General features: G+C 39.0%; 1 protein-coding gene across 5 annotated transcripts in view; it reads left to right on the top strand.

The window, feature by feature from the left end:
- The window catches only part of RANBP17 (RAN binding protein 17), a 333,056-nt gene that overhangs the window by 256,320 nt on the left and 61,905 nt on the right, over positions 1 to 14,831 (top strand). For all 5 annotated transcript variants that reach the window (XM_043596086.1, XM_043596085.1, XM_043596083.1 and 2 more), the window contains 2 exons: positions 3,378 to 3,481; positions 9,272 to 9,360. In XM_043596086.1, coding sequence (XP_043452021.1) covers positions 3,378 to 3,481; positions 9,272 to 9,360 — 193 coding nt within the window. The remainder of the gene's footprint in view (positions 1 to 3,377; positions 3,482 to 9,271; positions 9,361 to 14,831) is intronic.

The following is a 14,831-nucleotide window of genomic DNA, read 5'->3' as shown; positions in this document are numbered from 1 at the left end:
TTCAGTATTTGCTCTTTGACTTCTCCCTGCACATTTTGGTGGCTTGTCTTCTATGCTCTTGATTTCCCTATAGCCTCAAACTTTGATTGAGAAAAGAGAGGAGTCAGGAAGGTTTTTGATCTGTGGCTCCATGTATTAAGTGAAGGGCTGAATGGTAAAGTCCTGAATTTGTCTTTGTGCTGATTAAATATCTATACCTTGGGAAAGCTTTGCTCCCTAAAGAAGGGTATTGGGGGGACAACCTGGTGATCACACTTTACTTGATTCCTGCAATTGCCTAAGTCCATATAAAACTCAGAACAGCAAAAATATTAACGGCTGTCATTTATCCAAAACCAGAGTGCTAACAAGTAGCAGAGCCAAGATTCGAGCTTAGAACCTTCAAACATCCACTCTTTCCTGTACCCTTCTCTGCCTGCAGTGATCATCATCACTGTTGTTATTAGTAATTCCACATTTAGAAAATACTTTATCTTAGAAGAGTAAGATTACATAGTTCAAATATAATGTGTATTTAAATATACATAAATGTATATTACACTATACATAAATAATAACATTATTAAATATAATGTATATTTAAATTCACCTTTATTGAGCAACCACTTTTCATTCAGATACAGCATTTCCCTCATATATGACAGGCACTGTTCTAGGTGCTAATACTATAATCCTAGCGCTACCACTACTATTTATTGAACATCTTCTATTTTTTTCTGTGTTAGAACTTGTAATATTCACAACGATATGTATTTTAGCCGTATTTTGTAGATGGGAAACCTGAGACTCAGAGTGATTAGTGAATATCCAAAGTTCAACAGTAAGTGGTGGAGGCAGATGCTGGGTCTGTTTATTGCTGAGCCTTAATGCCTGCATTGTTCTCCTTCACCGAGAAATGCAAAGGTGCACAGTCTCAGCTCTCCAGAAGCAAAGCCAAAGATGCTATCAGTGTAGGCTGACAGATCTAATAATTTACATACACACGTTGTAGGTTGTATTTCCTTTCATCCCCACAGTACCCCTCATCAAATGGCGGTAGTGGTGGCATGATGTCAGGTGGTAGTGTTACCAGCTAGACGCCAGAATACCTGCAGTCAGAGGCAGACTGATCACGGCTACTTGTTGTCAGGAGTCAGCCAAAATGCTGTGGGAACCCAGTGGGGGACGTGGGAATGCTTGAGGTGGGGCCTGAGAGAGTACTTGGAGGTGAGCTTCGCTCAGATTGGGAAAGCTTCTTTTTGAGCTGGGCTCTGAAAAGTAAGACTGCCTGGAAAGGTCTCTAATGTGATCACCAGTTACCAGAGGATGTAGTTAAGGGAAATAGCTTGGTCACATAGCCAGTTGACAGAGCAGGGATCATCATTTGGTCAGCCTTACCCTTCAGCTCGAAACCTGACCCTTGTTTAGAATAGCATACCAGGAAAGTCTCATTGGCCTTTCAGTATCCCTTTGTGAACAAAGTTAAGTCTGTGATTCTTTTGGGTTCTGGAGACAAAGTGCATAAGGTTCATGGGGAAAAGAAGTAACAAAAGATCAGGGTCAGCCAGATCGGCCACTCCTTGAGAGTCAAAAGATCCTGGTTGTGCCATGGACCTTCTGTGTTATGTGGCCTTGGACCTCAGTTTCCTTATCTGTAGAAAGATGTGTATAGGCCAGTGTTTCTCAAATATCTGCATGCATCTGAATCACCTGGAAGGCTTCTTAAAACCAATTGCTAGACCCCCCACCCCCAGGGTCTCTGATTCAGTAGATCTGGGGTGGGACCCAGGAATTTATAACTGATAAATTCCCAAGTGGTTCTGATGCTGCTACGCCAGGGACCAAACTGGAGAACCACTGATCTCTGAGCTCTCATTGCCTCTGTGAGCCTCTGTTTAAAAAGTGATAGCATCAAAGTCAGGAGGTCTGGACCATAGAGTTCCACCTCCGACTAGGTATACTACTTTGAGCAAGGCACTTAACCTTTCTCTGCCTGTGTCTGTATCAGTAAAGTGGGAGACTCGCAATTCTCAGTGGCATAGGAGAGAGGAGAGAATCAACTCTCTCATTTAAGAGCAACCCGTTATGAAAAGAATACTATATAAATTGTCAGTTATGTAGCCAAGATACGGAAGCAACCTAAGTGTCTATCGATACCCAAATGGATAAGGAAGATGTGGTGCACGTACACACACACACACACACACACACACACTGAAATATTATGTAGCCACAAAAGAGGATGAGATCTTGCCATTTGCAACAACATAGATGGACCTAGAAGGTGTTAAGCCAAGTGAAATAAGTCAGACAGAGAAAGACAAACACCATATGATTTTATTCATAGGTAGAATGTAAAAAAAAAAAATGAATACACAAGCAAAAAGCAGAATCAGACTGTAAATACAGAGCAATAAACTAATGGTTACCAGAAGGAAGGGAGGTGAGGGAATGGCAAAAGAGGTGAAGGGGAGAGGGAGATACAGGCTTCCAATTATGGAATAAATCGTGGGAATAAAAGGCACAGCATAGAGAATATAGTCAATGATACTGGAATAGGGCTGTATGGTGACAGATTGTAGCTACACTTGTGGTGAGCAGAGCATAACTAAAGGTTGAATCACTATGTTGTATACCTGAAACTAATGTAACATTGTGTCAACTACACTCACATATAAATGTTTTCAATAAAAAATAGTCATTTGTGCATATCCCATGTTTGAAGTAAAGATTCTGCTCTGATGGAATATTTGAGGAAACTGGGTCTACCTTCCAAGTGAAAGAAACAACAGAAAATGTCTCCTTTCCATGAAGAAAAGGAAGCTTAGTGCAAGAGGAAGTGTGCCTATGGAGAATGTACTTAAAATCCAAATGACCCATGAGGGACCCCATCTTATTTGGCAGATAAAAGTTTCCCTGCTATCTATTTAACAAATTAATAAAAAAGAACATAAATAAAAGGGAATAATAACTTAGAGCTATCTGGGCACCTGAGTCTGTGAGCCCTTTAGGGCCTTGGCACCTAAAGAGGAGGGGAAAAAAAGATCCTTGTCTCTGAGGCTTTGAAAGTGCCTTTCCTTGAGGCATTGGGGAAGCTCTGGGGGCACTAAGAACTGAAGGGCTGAGTGCCTGGGGCATGAGTCTGTTTGATCCAATAAAGAGCCAGGAAAAAAAAAATGGCCGGTAAGTAATTTTGCTATTTCATTTTGCTGCAAAAGAGAAGGCAAAACACCAGAATATTCAATGAGCCAAACGAAGTACAAATGTGCCATGAGTATGAATGCAGGCTGCCCCCTTCCCAGGGAACGTTTCTAAGCCCGAATGAAGCACTCACCACTGAGGCTAATGTACAATAGCATGCATTTTAAACCATGGTGACCCTTTTGTTTTTCTGATAGGCGAAGATGAAGACGAATTTGAGAATTTCATGCTGCCTCTTACAGTCTCTTTTGAAACGGTATTACAAATATTCAACAACAACTTTAAACAAGAAGATGTAAAGGTGGGTTTGTTCCCAAACATGATGAGAGATGATTTTGCTCATTCTAGGATATCCAGATCCACAAAAAGGTTCTGCGTTATTTGTATGTGCTCTGTGCCTCATCGGTCTTGCTTTCTCAGTCACCCTGTGTCTTTGAGTTGTACTTTTCCTACCAGTACTCTCTTATTTTCTTCCACAAACTGACTTTGAGGCCAGTGAGTGATTTTGGACACTTGATGATTGGATGATTTCTCCCTCATGGCAGTTAGTATCTTTAAAAGAACGCTTCTTGTGGGTACCCCACTTTAAACGCCCCTATTCCGGCACCTACCCTGCACTGTATGTTTCAGCATATTTTTATGGAGGAATGCGCAAACATGCACATGCTAAAACACTACATCTCTAAATATGTTTTTAAACAAGAATTTATATAAATCAAGACTTTATTAAATGGCTAGGCATATATGTATAAATAGGAGCTGGTCTTGAAGTATTGCGTTCTTAAACTGAGCAAAGTGATTAGGATAACTGATAGCTAAATAAGGTTTTTATGCGCCTGTGGGAGCCGTATTAGGATTGATTTGACAAGTCTGTTCAGCTGTGGCAGCAGTCACACTATCCAAGACAACATTATGTTTTATTAGTAAAATCCTTAAGTGTAGCAAGCGATTTGTGACAAAACAGCCCCAGATTTTAATGTGGGGGGTGGGGAACACAAGATCTGCAAAACAGGAATAGCATCGTCTAAAACCATAATGCATCTGGGCTCTATTAAACAGATTGACACTGATTATTATTTTTAAAAGACTAATAAATGTACTCCAGAGAAGGTGGGCACCTCTGTTAGTGATGCTTAAGTCCTATTTTATTGTTATTTGAAATAAGTTGAAAACATTAACCATCATTTTGCTTGGTTTCTCTTCTCTCTACCAAAAAAAACCAAAAAACAAAAAAAAACTTAGCTCTGAGAAGCCAGATAGTAAAACAATAGCCTTTGATGGTTATTTTACTGTAATTCTTCTACCAAAAAAATAATTAGCCAAATGCTGTACCTCTTAATTTGAAATAGACTTTTTTGAAATGAATGTTTATCAACATGCAATAGTCACAGAATTTTAAAACCAAAAAGGATCCTAGAGATTTTCTTTGTGTTCATAATCTTGCTAAAATTCTTCACCAGACTTTCTATTCAGTTTAGCTATGTTTTTGAGATGTCTTCCAAATATGTTTAAGGGCCAACAAAATCTTTGCAGCTTTGAGGTGGCTCTGGGTGCCCTTTATATCAGACAGAAGCAGTGAGGTTGAAAAACACCATCTTTCTAAAAATTACATTTGTCTCATTTGAAGATTTCATTATACTCCAAGCCCATTTTGATGTAATCCCATCTAGTTTGATAGAAACCATCTTCCTAGAGTCATTTTTAATGGAGTTCCAGTGATATATCCCTAAACCAGCAAGTTCTTAACGACCCTGGAAAGTGACTGCTTGATTACACTTTAACGGTATTTGCAAATAAAATCACAAGTAATTAAGGGGAAATCTCCAGGCTTTTGAGCAAGTTTGATGCATGATAACTGCCTGATTCAGCTTCATCTAGAGTAATGCTGTGTAGGCAACAGCTACTGAGATCAATAGCAACGTAATGATAGTGGCAGAATTAAGTGAGTAACCTGAGAACTGTGCCTCAGAATGCATGCAGCTGCCACGAACCAGGGCCACACAGTGCACTCCGTGCTTCCGTCCTAAATGTTCATCAAAAGACGCCCTGCAGGAAAATGGAGTTAGATGCTCTTTATTGCTGATCGTGTCTCTTGCCACATTTATCAGGGAAATTGGATTAGCAGTTGGCAGCTGCAGGTAGACAAGATTCTGCAGTGATTAAATATGCAGCTTGGCTGCATTTGTTGTGACAGACCTTTAGTAAATTCTACTGTAAGCACCATCTGTCTAATTTGTATAAAGAAAACTTGGTGCTGTAAGCTACCGATAAAGAACTAAATCTGTTGCTTTATCATAAACAAAACTTTTGCACTAAATGCTTTTAAATGTAATTTATTAGGTTAAGGCTATTTTTCTATCACGATGAATAAATAATACATGCAAAAGTGCTTTCAGGTACTTCATTTTGCAAGTACTAGAGATAAAAACAGTTCTGTTTTGTTCTTCAATAAAGTATTTAGTATTCCAATCCACAGGAGGTGATGCTGTTAAAATATCTCTATGAAAATGCCGCAGGACTGCCAAATTCATTTAATTTGCAACCCTTTCCAGGATTTTCTAACTCCCTATTTATAGATATTTTTCATATGCGGATTTCAGGATGAATGTAAACAGTGAGGACCTGTGTTGCCAAATTGAAAAATGGTTGCAAGGGGTAGAAATGCTGCAAAACTCTTAAATTTATAGCTTTGTGTTCTTACTTAGTCCTAATAAAATTGAAGAGAACATTGAATTTTTTGTCTTGGGTTTTTCTCTTCACAGCAAAGGGAAAAAAGAAAGAAAATGCTGTGACAAATCCTGGCTCCAAAGCATTAGTTCGAAATATATGTTCCCCCCCCCCCATAATTGTATCCATAGTAAAATATAGTCCAGTACTCCCTTGACTCATGCATCATTTTTGATTTGGCCATGACGTCATCGACTTTAAGGAAAATGAATGAAAACTTCTCGGAGGAAGAGGAGCAGTTAAATAGGAACCTGCTATCTTTAGTCCCTTCGTAAAAACTCCACAATGTTAAATTATTTAAAATCCTTGATTTTCAGCATGCGCACATTAAAAGTTTTCGCACTAAGTGCCAAATGTTGCAAACAGCACTTTAACAGAATGATTTTGCTTTGATCCCTGTAGCAGTTCCTGAATAATTTATCACAGGTTATTGCCTTAATTCTGGAGAGGGATAGAGCAATAAAGGCAGATGAAAACACTCCAGTTGAAACACCTTGGGGCCTGCTCATTCCTCTGACACGGCTCTTTTGTTGGAACTATTTAGAGGTTATTAAGATGTGTCTCCAGAATTAAGAGTATGCTGTAAGGATGAAGACAGCCATCTTAATTCTAAAGACAAAGCACAATGACCCTTCACCTTCTTTTTCTTTGTTGTTATTATATAGTAGAATTATGAGGATAATATTATAGCTGCCCCCAGTAGTGCCACTACAGTAAAGGGTCTGTCAGACTTTCCATTAGAAACCCTGTTTTGGGGGTCAGGGTGGAAGGAGCCGCGTTTCAGCCGTTTCCCAGCCCATTCGTCTCACGCTTGGTACACAGACAACTGTTCGCCATGCAGCCCGCTGAAGCACGGAGCGGCTTCTCCTGGAGCTACCCGCAGGGAATCCTTGGGATTACATACCCCAGACCTCCCCACCTCCCCAGAACAGCCTCACTGAAAATATAGGGAGCCTCTCACTTTTCAGATCAATCAAGTGTTGACCAACGGCAGCTGTCCTGTAGGACAAAGGCAACTTTTGAAATAAACCCCTTTGTACTCTTTTAAATGAGATGGTGAATTGTGGCTCCTCCTTCCCTAAATTTCAGTCAGACCGCCTCTTGTTCTCTGAGATCGTTCAGCAGTCTGGTTGAACTTCTGGGGAGCGGTTGTCCTGTCTAATACCAGAGCTGGCTATGTTTTGGCTACCAAGAAAGTACTCCTGTAGTGTTGTTTGAGTATCTGTATAGGTTGTTTCAGTACTCTTGCTGCCTTAAGATAAAAGAGGTTGTTTGAGCCGAAGCATCTGTTTCTTACGTTAACACTGTATTTTCCTGTCCAGTTGCATCTACTGAAAAGATACATTTACTTGTTATGTTGTCATGTGTTTCCTCTGCTCTGTAGTAACATTTTCTAAAATTAAACCTTGATATAATTTCATAGATTCAGGTCACTTAGAGCACTTTTATTAACTTGGCATCTTTTAAGGAAGAAAAAGCTGTGATAGAATAGAATGTCAACCTTTTTGTGTAATGAAGATAGTCTAAGATATTTTAAGAGTCCCTTGCACTAAGCATGAAGAAAGTAAAACTCATGGTTCCTGTCGACTAATTTAGAGCTGAATGGTGGGTGCCTTACGTACATGTGGAAACTTAATATTATTTGAAGAGTAGCCCGTAACCTCTAAGTATACGTAAAAATACACCGAAAGCCCACTGTCACAGAAAGACTGCAGAGCTATAAATACTCAACATAGAATTGTTCAAAGAAGCTGTCTTAGAAGACGTATTTTGTTCTTGAGGTTGTGAGAAAGGTGGAAAGCTGCAAAAGAGGGGAACAAGTTCCAGGTGGTGAAAAAAGGTTACATAAAAGGCAAAATGGCTTTTTTTAGAAAAATAGCAGGTCACATGAGAGAACTATAAGGTGTGAGCGGATTCTAGAATAAAAGGACTAGTGACATTACGAGAGGGAAAAGAATGAGTCATTTAAAGAAGCAGAAACAAATACAGGGTTTACCGATTCAGAAAATTCAGATTACCATCATTCTATAAACCGTTAGACAGTTAGAAACTAAATATTTTATGAACAACTTCCAGTTATATGGAGTCACCTTTTGGGTACAGGAGTCGGGAGACGATCAGAAATTACAGATACTTCTGACAGATAAACTCTTCTTTGCTACTTTGAGGTGTTATTTAGCCATTAAGATGAGGCTTAGGATTCACTTCCCAGTGCTTGATGATAATTTAAATGCCTTCCTATTACAAGATTTTCGCTTATTACCAAAGTGTGAGGAAAACAAAAATCAGGTAAAAGGGAAAGTTCAGAGCCCATTTCCTGGCAGAATATTTCTACTGAAACAGTACCTTCAGAAATCACAGTTGCATATCTCAATTATCCCACCCCCTTGTTTTGCAATTATGTTTATTTGTGCTCTTTGTTCTGACATTCTAGCATCTGTTCGTGGGTTTTCTTTTTCTCTTCCCAAGCATCATCCTAAGGACAGCTTAATTAAGAGTCCAGAGTACAAGTCAGATCTCTTTTATTTAAGAGTCAAGGTGTTTTTTTTTTTCTCCTGTCTCTGAAACTATATATTTATAGAACATACAGTACATGTCAGGCTCGTGTTAGACATTTTTTATGTAAGTTTATTAAATTGATTCCTCACAATGCCCCTGTGAAAGAGGCAATATTAGCCCCTTTTATAGATGAGAAAGCTGAGACTGGTAAATTGCCTTGCCTGAAGTCTTACAGTAAAGCAGCGGAGCTGGGATTCAGATTCAAGTCTTCTGATAACCAATACAGATCTCTTTCCTTACATCTTTTCCTTGCTTGGGGAGCGCGAGTGCCATTCTCGGTATGTCATGGGAGCAATAGGTCACCTGGACAGTTTTACTTTGTCCTAAGTTACTAGAGATATTCTTTAGGGATCTTTAAATAAATGCCAGTGTGCTTCCAGGATAGACTCCAGATTGCATAGTGGGACTGATTCATGCAAGCCGATGTGGTTAAGATTTGCCATTATTAAATAATGTCTAGACCCTGTGCATTTTCTGTTCTGTGGAATTATCAATCCTCATCTCTTGGGTTTTTTTTTTTCTAATTTGGCATGATTTGGGAACAAAGTATATTAAGAATCTAAATGTTCCTAAACTACTGGAATTATGACTTAGCTCAATTTATAAGAAGCAGAGTAGAGTTGGTCAGCAGATTTGATGGTCTGTTTGTTTAAAAGGGTCTACGGTTTTCTATAGAAAGGGATCTGAGTGAGACATTTTAGCTAATGAATCAAAATCAGATATGTGGTCATTATTGCCTGATTATTACTCCATCTGCTCTGTGCTAACGTGAAAATCAATTACTGTGTCTCTTTCCCACTGACAGCGTATGTTGATCGGGCTGGCAAGAGATCTTCGAGGGATTGCCTTTGCACTGAACACAAAGACCAGCTACACCATGCTGTTTGACTGGATGTATCCTTATTACACTGTGACAATACCAGCTCTGTGCACAGAGGGATGCCAGGCCCCTCGCTTTCGTTTAATAGTATGGCACAGTAGGGAAGAGGAAACAAAGCTAAATGAACTAATGTGTAATCAGCTAAAAATTACAGCACAGTGGCAGCAGTGCAGATAACTGAGCACAGCATTTGGAGACCCAGCTCAGAGAGGTCACTTTTTGGTGCCATTAAATATTGACAACTTAAAAATCACGTTCCCAAATGATTGTTTATGTAGGGATTGCAGGGATAATCAGGCTAACGTCTTTAACTCAGGATCAATGAATCTTACCATTTGGCATTTTCGAGGAGATTTGAATTTCTGTTCCATCTCAATTAGCAGGGCTGAGCAGGCTACTGTGCCTCTTTGAGGCTCAATTCATCATGCTACAGCTTTTCACCATCGTGAAAATATTAATGGAGATGAAAAGGGGGGAAATAAATGGTCAGGAGTTTTCATTTAGTATAAATTCTGAATTTACCTTTGCCAAGGCTTAGTACAGATAGCAACATAAATAAACAAAGAAACAAACATCCCTGGCAGAAATGCCTCATCATGTAAGAGTGAGACAAACGTGGACTCTGGTATCAGAGTAGGATTGAAATCCAGCTCTCCACCTTGGCAAGTTATTTTCTTCTCTGAGTCGTGGTTTTCTCATCTAAAAAAAGAGACATCCAGTATCAGGGCTCACTGGGACCATTAAAATAGGTAACACACTTTGTGTAATGTCTGGAACATATTTGGGAGTCTTAAGTGGTTGCTATTAATATTGTTTTAGTAGTATTGTATGTATCCTCTTTGATCCTAACAGGAAGTGGCAATTTATAAAGTCATGTAAGTGTAATATGTTTTCATGCCTTTATACATAAAACTATCAGAGCACTTAAGAAAAATTCTGTAGCCTTAAAGCAATTGTATGTTTTAAGTTACACTGTTTCACAGTTGCTCTTTTCAAACCCTCCTTATCCAAATTGCAAAAGAAACTTCTTTTTTTTTATTTATTATTTGAGAGAGAGAGAAAGGATCCCAAGCAGGCTCTGCATTATGAGTATGGAGCCTGACATAGGACTCGATCCCATGGCCGCAAGTTCATGACCTGAGCCCAGATCGAGTCGGACACTTAACTGAGCCACCCAGTCACCCACACTACAAAAGAAACTTCTTGAAAACAATCTTTCACCACGGATCCCCAGTTAGGCCAAAAATATAGCTAACAGGGGATCTGGGCATGGTTTAGGGAGAACTCTATGCATTAAAAAAAAACTTTTCTAACATTAATTGAATACCGACTTACGTTTTTAGTTACTATTAAAACCTACTTCATCAGATATATGTGTTCATAGAAAGATTAGAGGTAAGTGTTTTCCATGTCATTGAAGAACCATGTATGTCTTTATATCAGCATACCAAGTACATGTACGGAGGCTGTAGGTTTTAACACAGCAAGTCCTACAGTTGTTTTAACTGTGAAGAATAAACTGAGATTGCATATTACTTTTTTATTTATCTAAAAACAAACAGAAGCTTATAACGTGAAAACTTTCATTTATTTGAAAAAAATTGTAGAAGCCTAGTTTTGGCACTCTGGAATGGATGGTGATCTTGACAGCAAGCTGCAACTCTAGGATGTCCATCAGTTAACGTTTCCTGTGTCCCTCCTCAGCGGTCCCAACCAAGAGTCAAGTCCAGAACCTCTCCCCTCAGTGTCAAAGAATATAAATATCTGCCATAATCGATACCGCCTAAAATTCATAGAACATATTTAAGTCTTTGGTTAAGTCTGTTTTCCATGTATTTCCTCACTAAGCTCCTTCTTTTTGGCACCTGTCTGAAGTGAAACTTTTGTCCAGCAGATGGCAGACAATAGCAAATGGAAGGCCTTGGGACTTCATGTTTTGTTTTGAACTGGAAACTATTGTCTCCTCCATGTGACCATAGATGTTGATGTTATTAGGGTCAGTGGCAGAGGGCGAAGTGTCAGTTATGCAGGGAGCTGTGTTAGATTGCCAAACAGGATGGCTTGGTACCGGCTCTGCTTATAATAATTGAGTTTCAGTAGCAAATCAGCTTCCTTGGGAAAAGGCCAAAGGCTTTTCATAATTGTATTGACAACAAAATGAATATGATAAATGGTGTTCATTCAGTTGAGACAAGATTTATAGTTTTCCTTTGGGCAAGGGATGAAGAGCAAATATTTATAATAATAGTAAAATTTGTTTAAAAGTTACATTATTTGATCATTCAAAAAGCTTTATTAAAATATTTTGAAATACTTTAAGCAGTTTCAGGTGATAAAGTACAGATTCTTTTCAAAGTATTCTAATAATGTAAAAATGAATAAGGATATGATAAAAAAAAAACATGGATATGAAAGTCATTTATTCTTCCTGAAATATTGATATGTCAAACCGTCAGTGATGATTCCTACATTACTGCCAGGGAAAGTTTATTTTTGCCTTTTATCCACATAAATGTGTGTTCTTTAATTTGTTATACAGTCCTTAGCATGCAGAAGAAATGTCCTACAAGAGCACATGTCATCTTAAAGTCAAAATGCATTTTATTTATGGTGATTATTTGATAAAGTGCTATTTTAGTGGTTAGCTCTTTAATTCAAAAACATTTCTGTAAACACTGACTGCATTAACTGCTACACGAACTGCATTGCTTATCACTGTCCTTCCAAAACTAAATTGCCTGAAACTACATAGCAAACATGTTGATAAATTGTTCTACTCCTGGAGAATTGAAGAATCCCTAATACACTTCTTTGCCCATATAGTGAGAACACAATATAAAAGCACCTTACCTTGTAGCGCATTTAGTCACCTTGTTTAGAGTCTTCCCAGATCATGCTTAGACTGAAGGATCAAAAATCCAGGCAGCAATTGGGGGCGAGAAAAAAAGGAATGCGTATGATGCAATTTCCTTCTGCTCATTCCTTTCACTTGTCATAATCTGATCTCTGAATCCACTGTTTTTCAGTCAGGTAATTGAAATACTGAATATGCATCAACACATTATACAAAGACAAGTCAAGACCATATGTAGATGTGTAGAAGAGCACAGACTTGAAAACAAAACAGTCTTGGATTCCAGTCCTGGTTTTGCCACTTAACCCAAGGCTCAAAAAACAAACACAAAAACCTGTGGGCTCTTGGATAAGTTACTTAATGTATCAGAATCACAGTTTTCTCTTCCACAAAACAGAGCTAATCATACCTGTCTAACAAGTATAGCATAAGAAATGAGTGAATGGACATATATAACGGCCTAATCCAATGTCTGGCACAAAGTGGATACTCCACTAACTGTTGTTAGTGCTTTTCTCTAATATGAAATGAGACAAAGGAATCCCATTTGCTCACTTATTCAGCAAATTTGGCTAAGGACTGTGCTAGGTTTCATGAGGGATGTAGATTACTTAGACTCAAGTCTTACCCCAAAATGAGCTTCTAATTAAATAGAACCTGCTAGACACATACAAAAATGACTGTAATAAAATATAGAAGGTGATAAGTGCCATAACAACAGATACAAATAGAGTGATTGCATTTAGCTGGGGAATCAGGAAGGTTTCTGTGAAAGTACAGATATTTCTCTGGATCTTACCAAATGCATAGGATTAGAGTATTGGAACTCTGAAATAAGAGGTTTTCGGTTGGCCTAAGCACAGGGTTTGGAAGGGGGTAGTGGAGAAGATGTTTTGTTGTAGATACCACTTATTTTGTGCTTGGAAATGCAGGTTGTCTGGGACCCTTGAATATCAGGCTAAGGAATTTAGACCCTATCCCATAGATAGCGTGGAGCAGTTGTTGTGACTGCCTAACCAAATCAGAATTGTACCTCAAGAAGAAAGTAATTGGCATTATGTTTGACAGACTGAAATAGGGAAGAAAGTAAACCTGAAAAAAAATCACTGTTCGGCAAGCACACAGTGCTGTGTGCTAGGCCTGAGGGATGAGTGAAAGGATTGCTTCTCACAAGAACGAATAAAATGAATCACTCTTTAGAAGGTCACCATCTCGTAGATATGACCTACAACTAATGAACAGTCAATGGGTTGTCACAAAGATGGCATGCAAAAGACCATATGAACACGTAAGAGGAAGAGATTGGCTTTTGGGCAAAAAAAAAAAAAAAAAAGTCGGCTTCCCAGGGAAGTGAAAGCTGGGCGAGGTGTTGAAAAATAGACATTTGCTAGACAGGAGAGGAAGACTTCCAACAGCATTTGCTTTTGTGAAAAAAAAGTACACCTGTTTCACATTCATGGAGTACCTTTAAAATAATCTCTAAACTGGCCAGCTGTTTCTGTTCTGAAACCACATCCTCATACCCCTATCTCTGAACTGTTTTAACAAAAACTCTTTTGTTCCCTTCTAGGATGTTACTGTGCTTTCCCTACTGTGAGATCCCAGAGGGAAAGAATTACGTGTTTTCCCATTTCTGTTTCCTTGGGGTCCAGTCATACTGACTGCTGGTTGTGTGGATGGATGGGTGGTCATCGTCAAGAAGGAAACCTCGTGCTTTTCATTTTTTTATATTTGGCATCTGATAAGGCTATGTCATATTATTAACACTTCTGATCTTCCATTCATCTGATGTAGACGTTAGGAATTCCTCGAGAAGGTTGGGTGAAATCGGTTAGGTCTGTGCCTCTTCTACCTAAGGGCTCCCTCCCACTGTCTTCCTTCTTTCCATAAATAGGCAGTCCTCACAGGCCACTAGAAAATTAAACTCGTAGAGTGGGTTCTGATTCTCACCCTGTAATCTGAGTCTGGCACTCTCACTCTGAAGCCCTTTTAACCTCTCAGCTTGGTAGACCTCTACTTTGCTTTCCAGTAATCACTCATTTTCTCTGTGGCAGTCACCTCTGTCAGAAGCATATTAGAATTGGCACTACTCTCATTCCACACAGAAAAGGGAGCATCCCCTCATGTCCCGCGGCTTTCTCCCGTAGCGAATGCAGTGTGCTCTGAAAAATATGATGGTTCTAATGCCTTTAGAATGCCTTGCAAAGGAGTTTGTGTGTGCTTCTGATCCTCTTTGATTCTGAGATTTGGGTCTTATCAGTTTCCTGGCTAGCCTTCCAGATGCTTTCCCACTAAAGATCACTGAGTCTGTGCTCAGGAGGTCTCCTGGTGGAATATTTTCTCACCTGTGCTTCTCTGGCATTGCTTTTGGTACTCAGAGAATCTCTGTTGTGTGTCAGCCATGCAGACTTGAAAATGAATTCCCTAAGAATAAAAGCCTTGTCTTACTTATCTCTGGATCCCCGGCCCCTAGCACAGTAAATACCACAAAGTGTCTATGATCTATCAAAAATAGCAGATTTTCTGCTACATAGAAAAAACAGTAAGTTATCTGACAATAGCCAAAACAGAGTTAATAATTAAGTTCATTGATTTCAGTTTTTTCATTTTTATCCAACTGAAACCTTATAT

This window comes from Prionailurus bengalensis, chromosome A1 (assembly GCF_016509475.1).
Source record: "Prionailurus bengalensis isolate Pbe53 chromosome A1, Fcat_Pben_1.1_paternal_pri, whole genome shotgun sequence".
In the NCBI taxonomy this organism is placed as follows: domain Eukaryota; kingdom Metazoa; phylum Chordata; class Mammalia; order Carnivora; family Felidae; genus Prionailurus; species Prionailurus bengalensis.
Note: the sequence above shows the minus strand (reverse complement) of the source record. Positions and strands in the feature narration are given on the sequence as shown.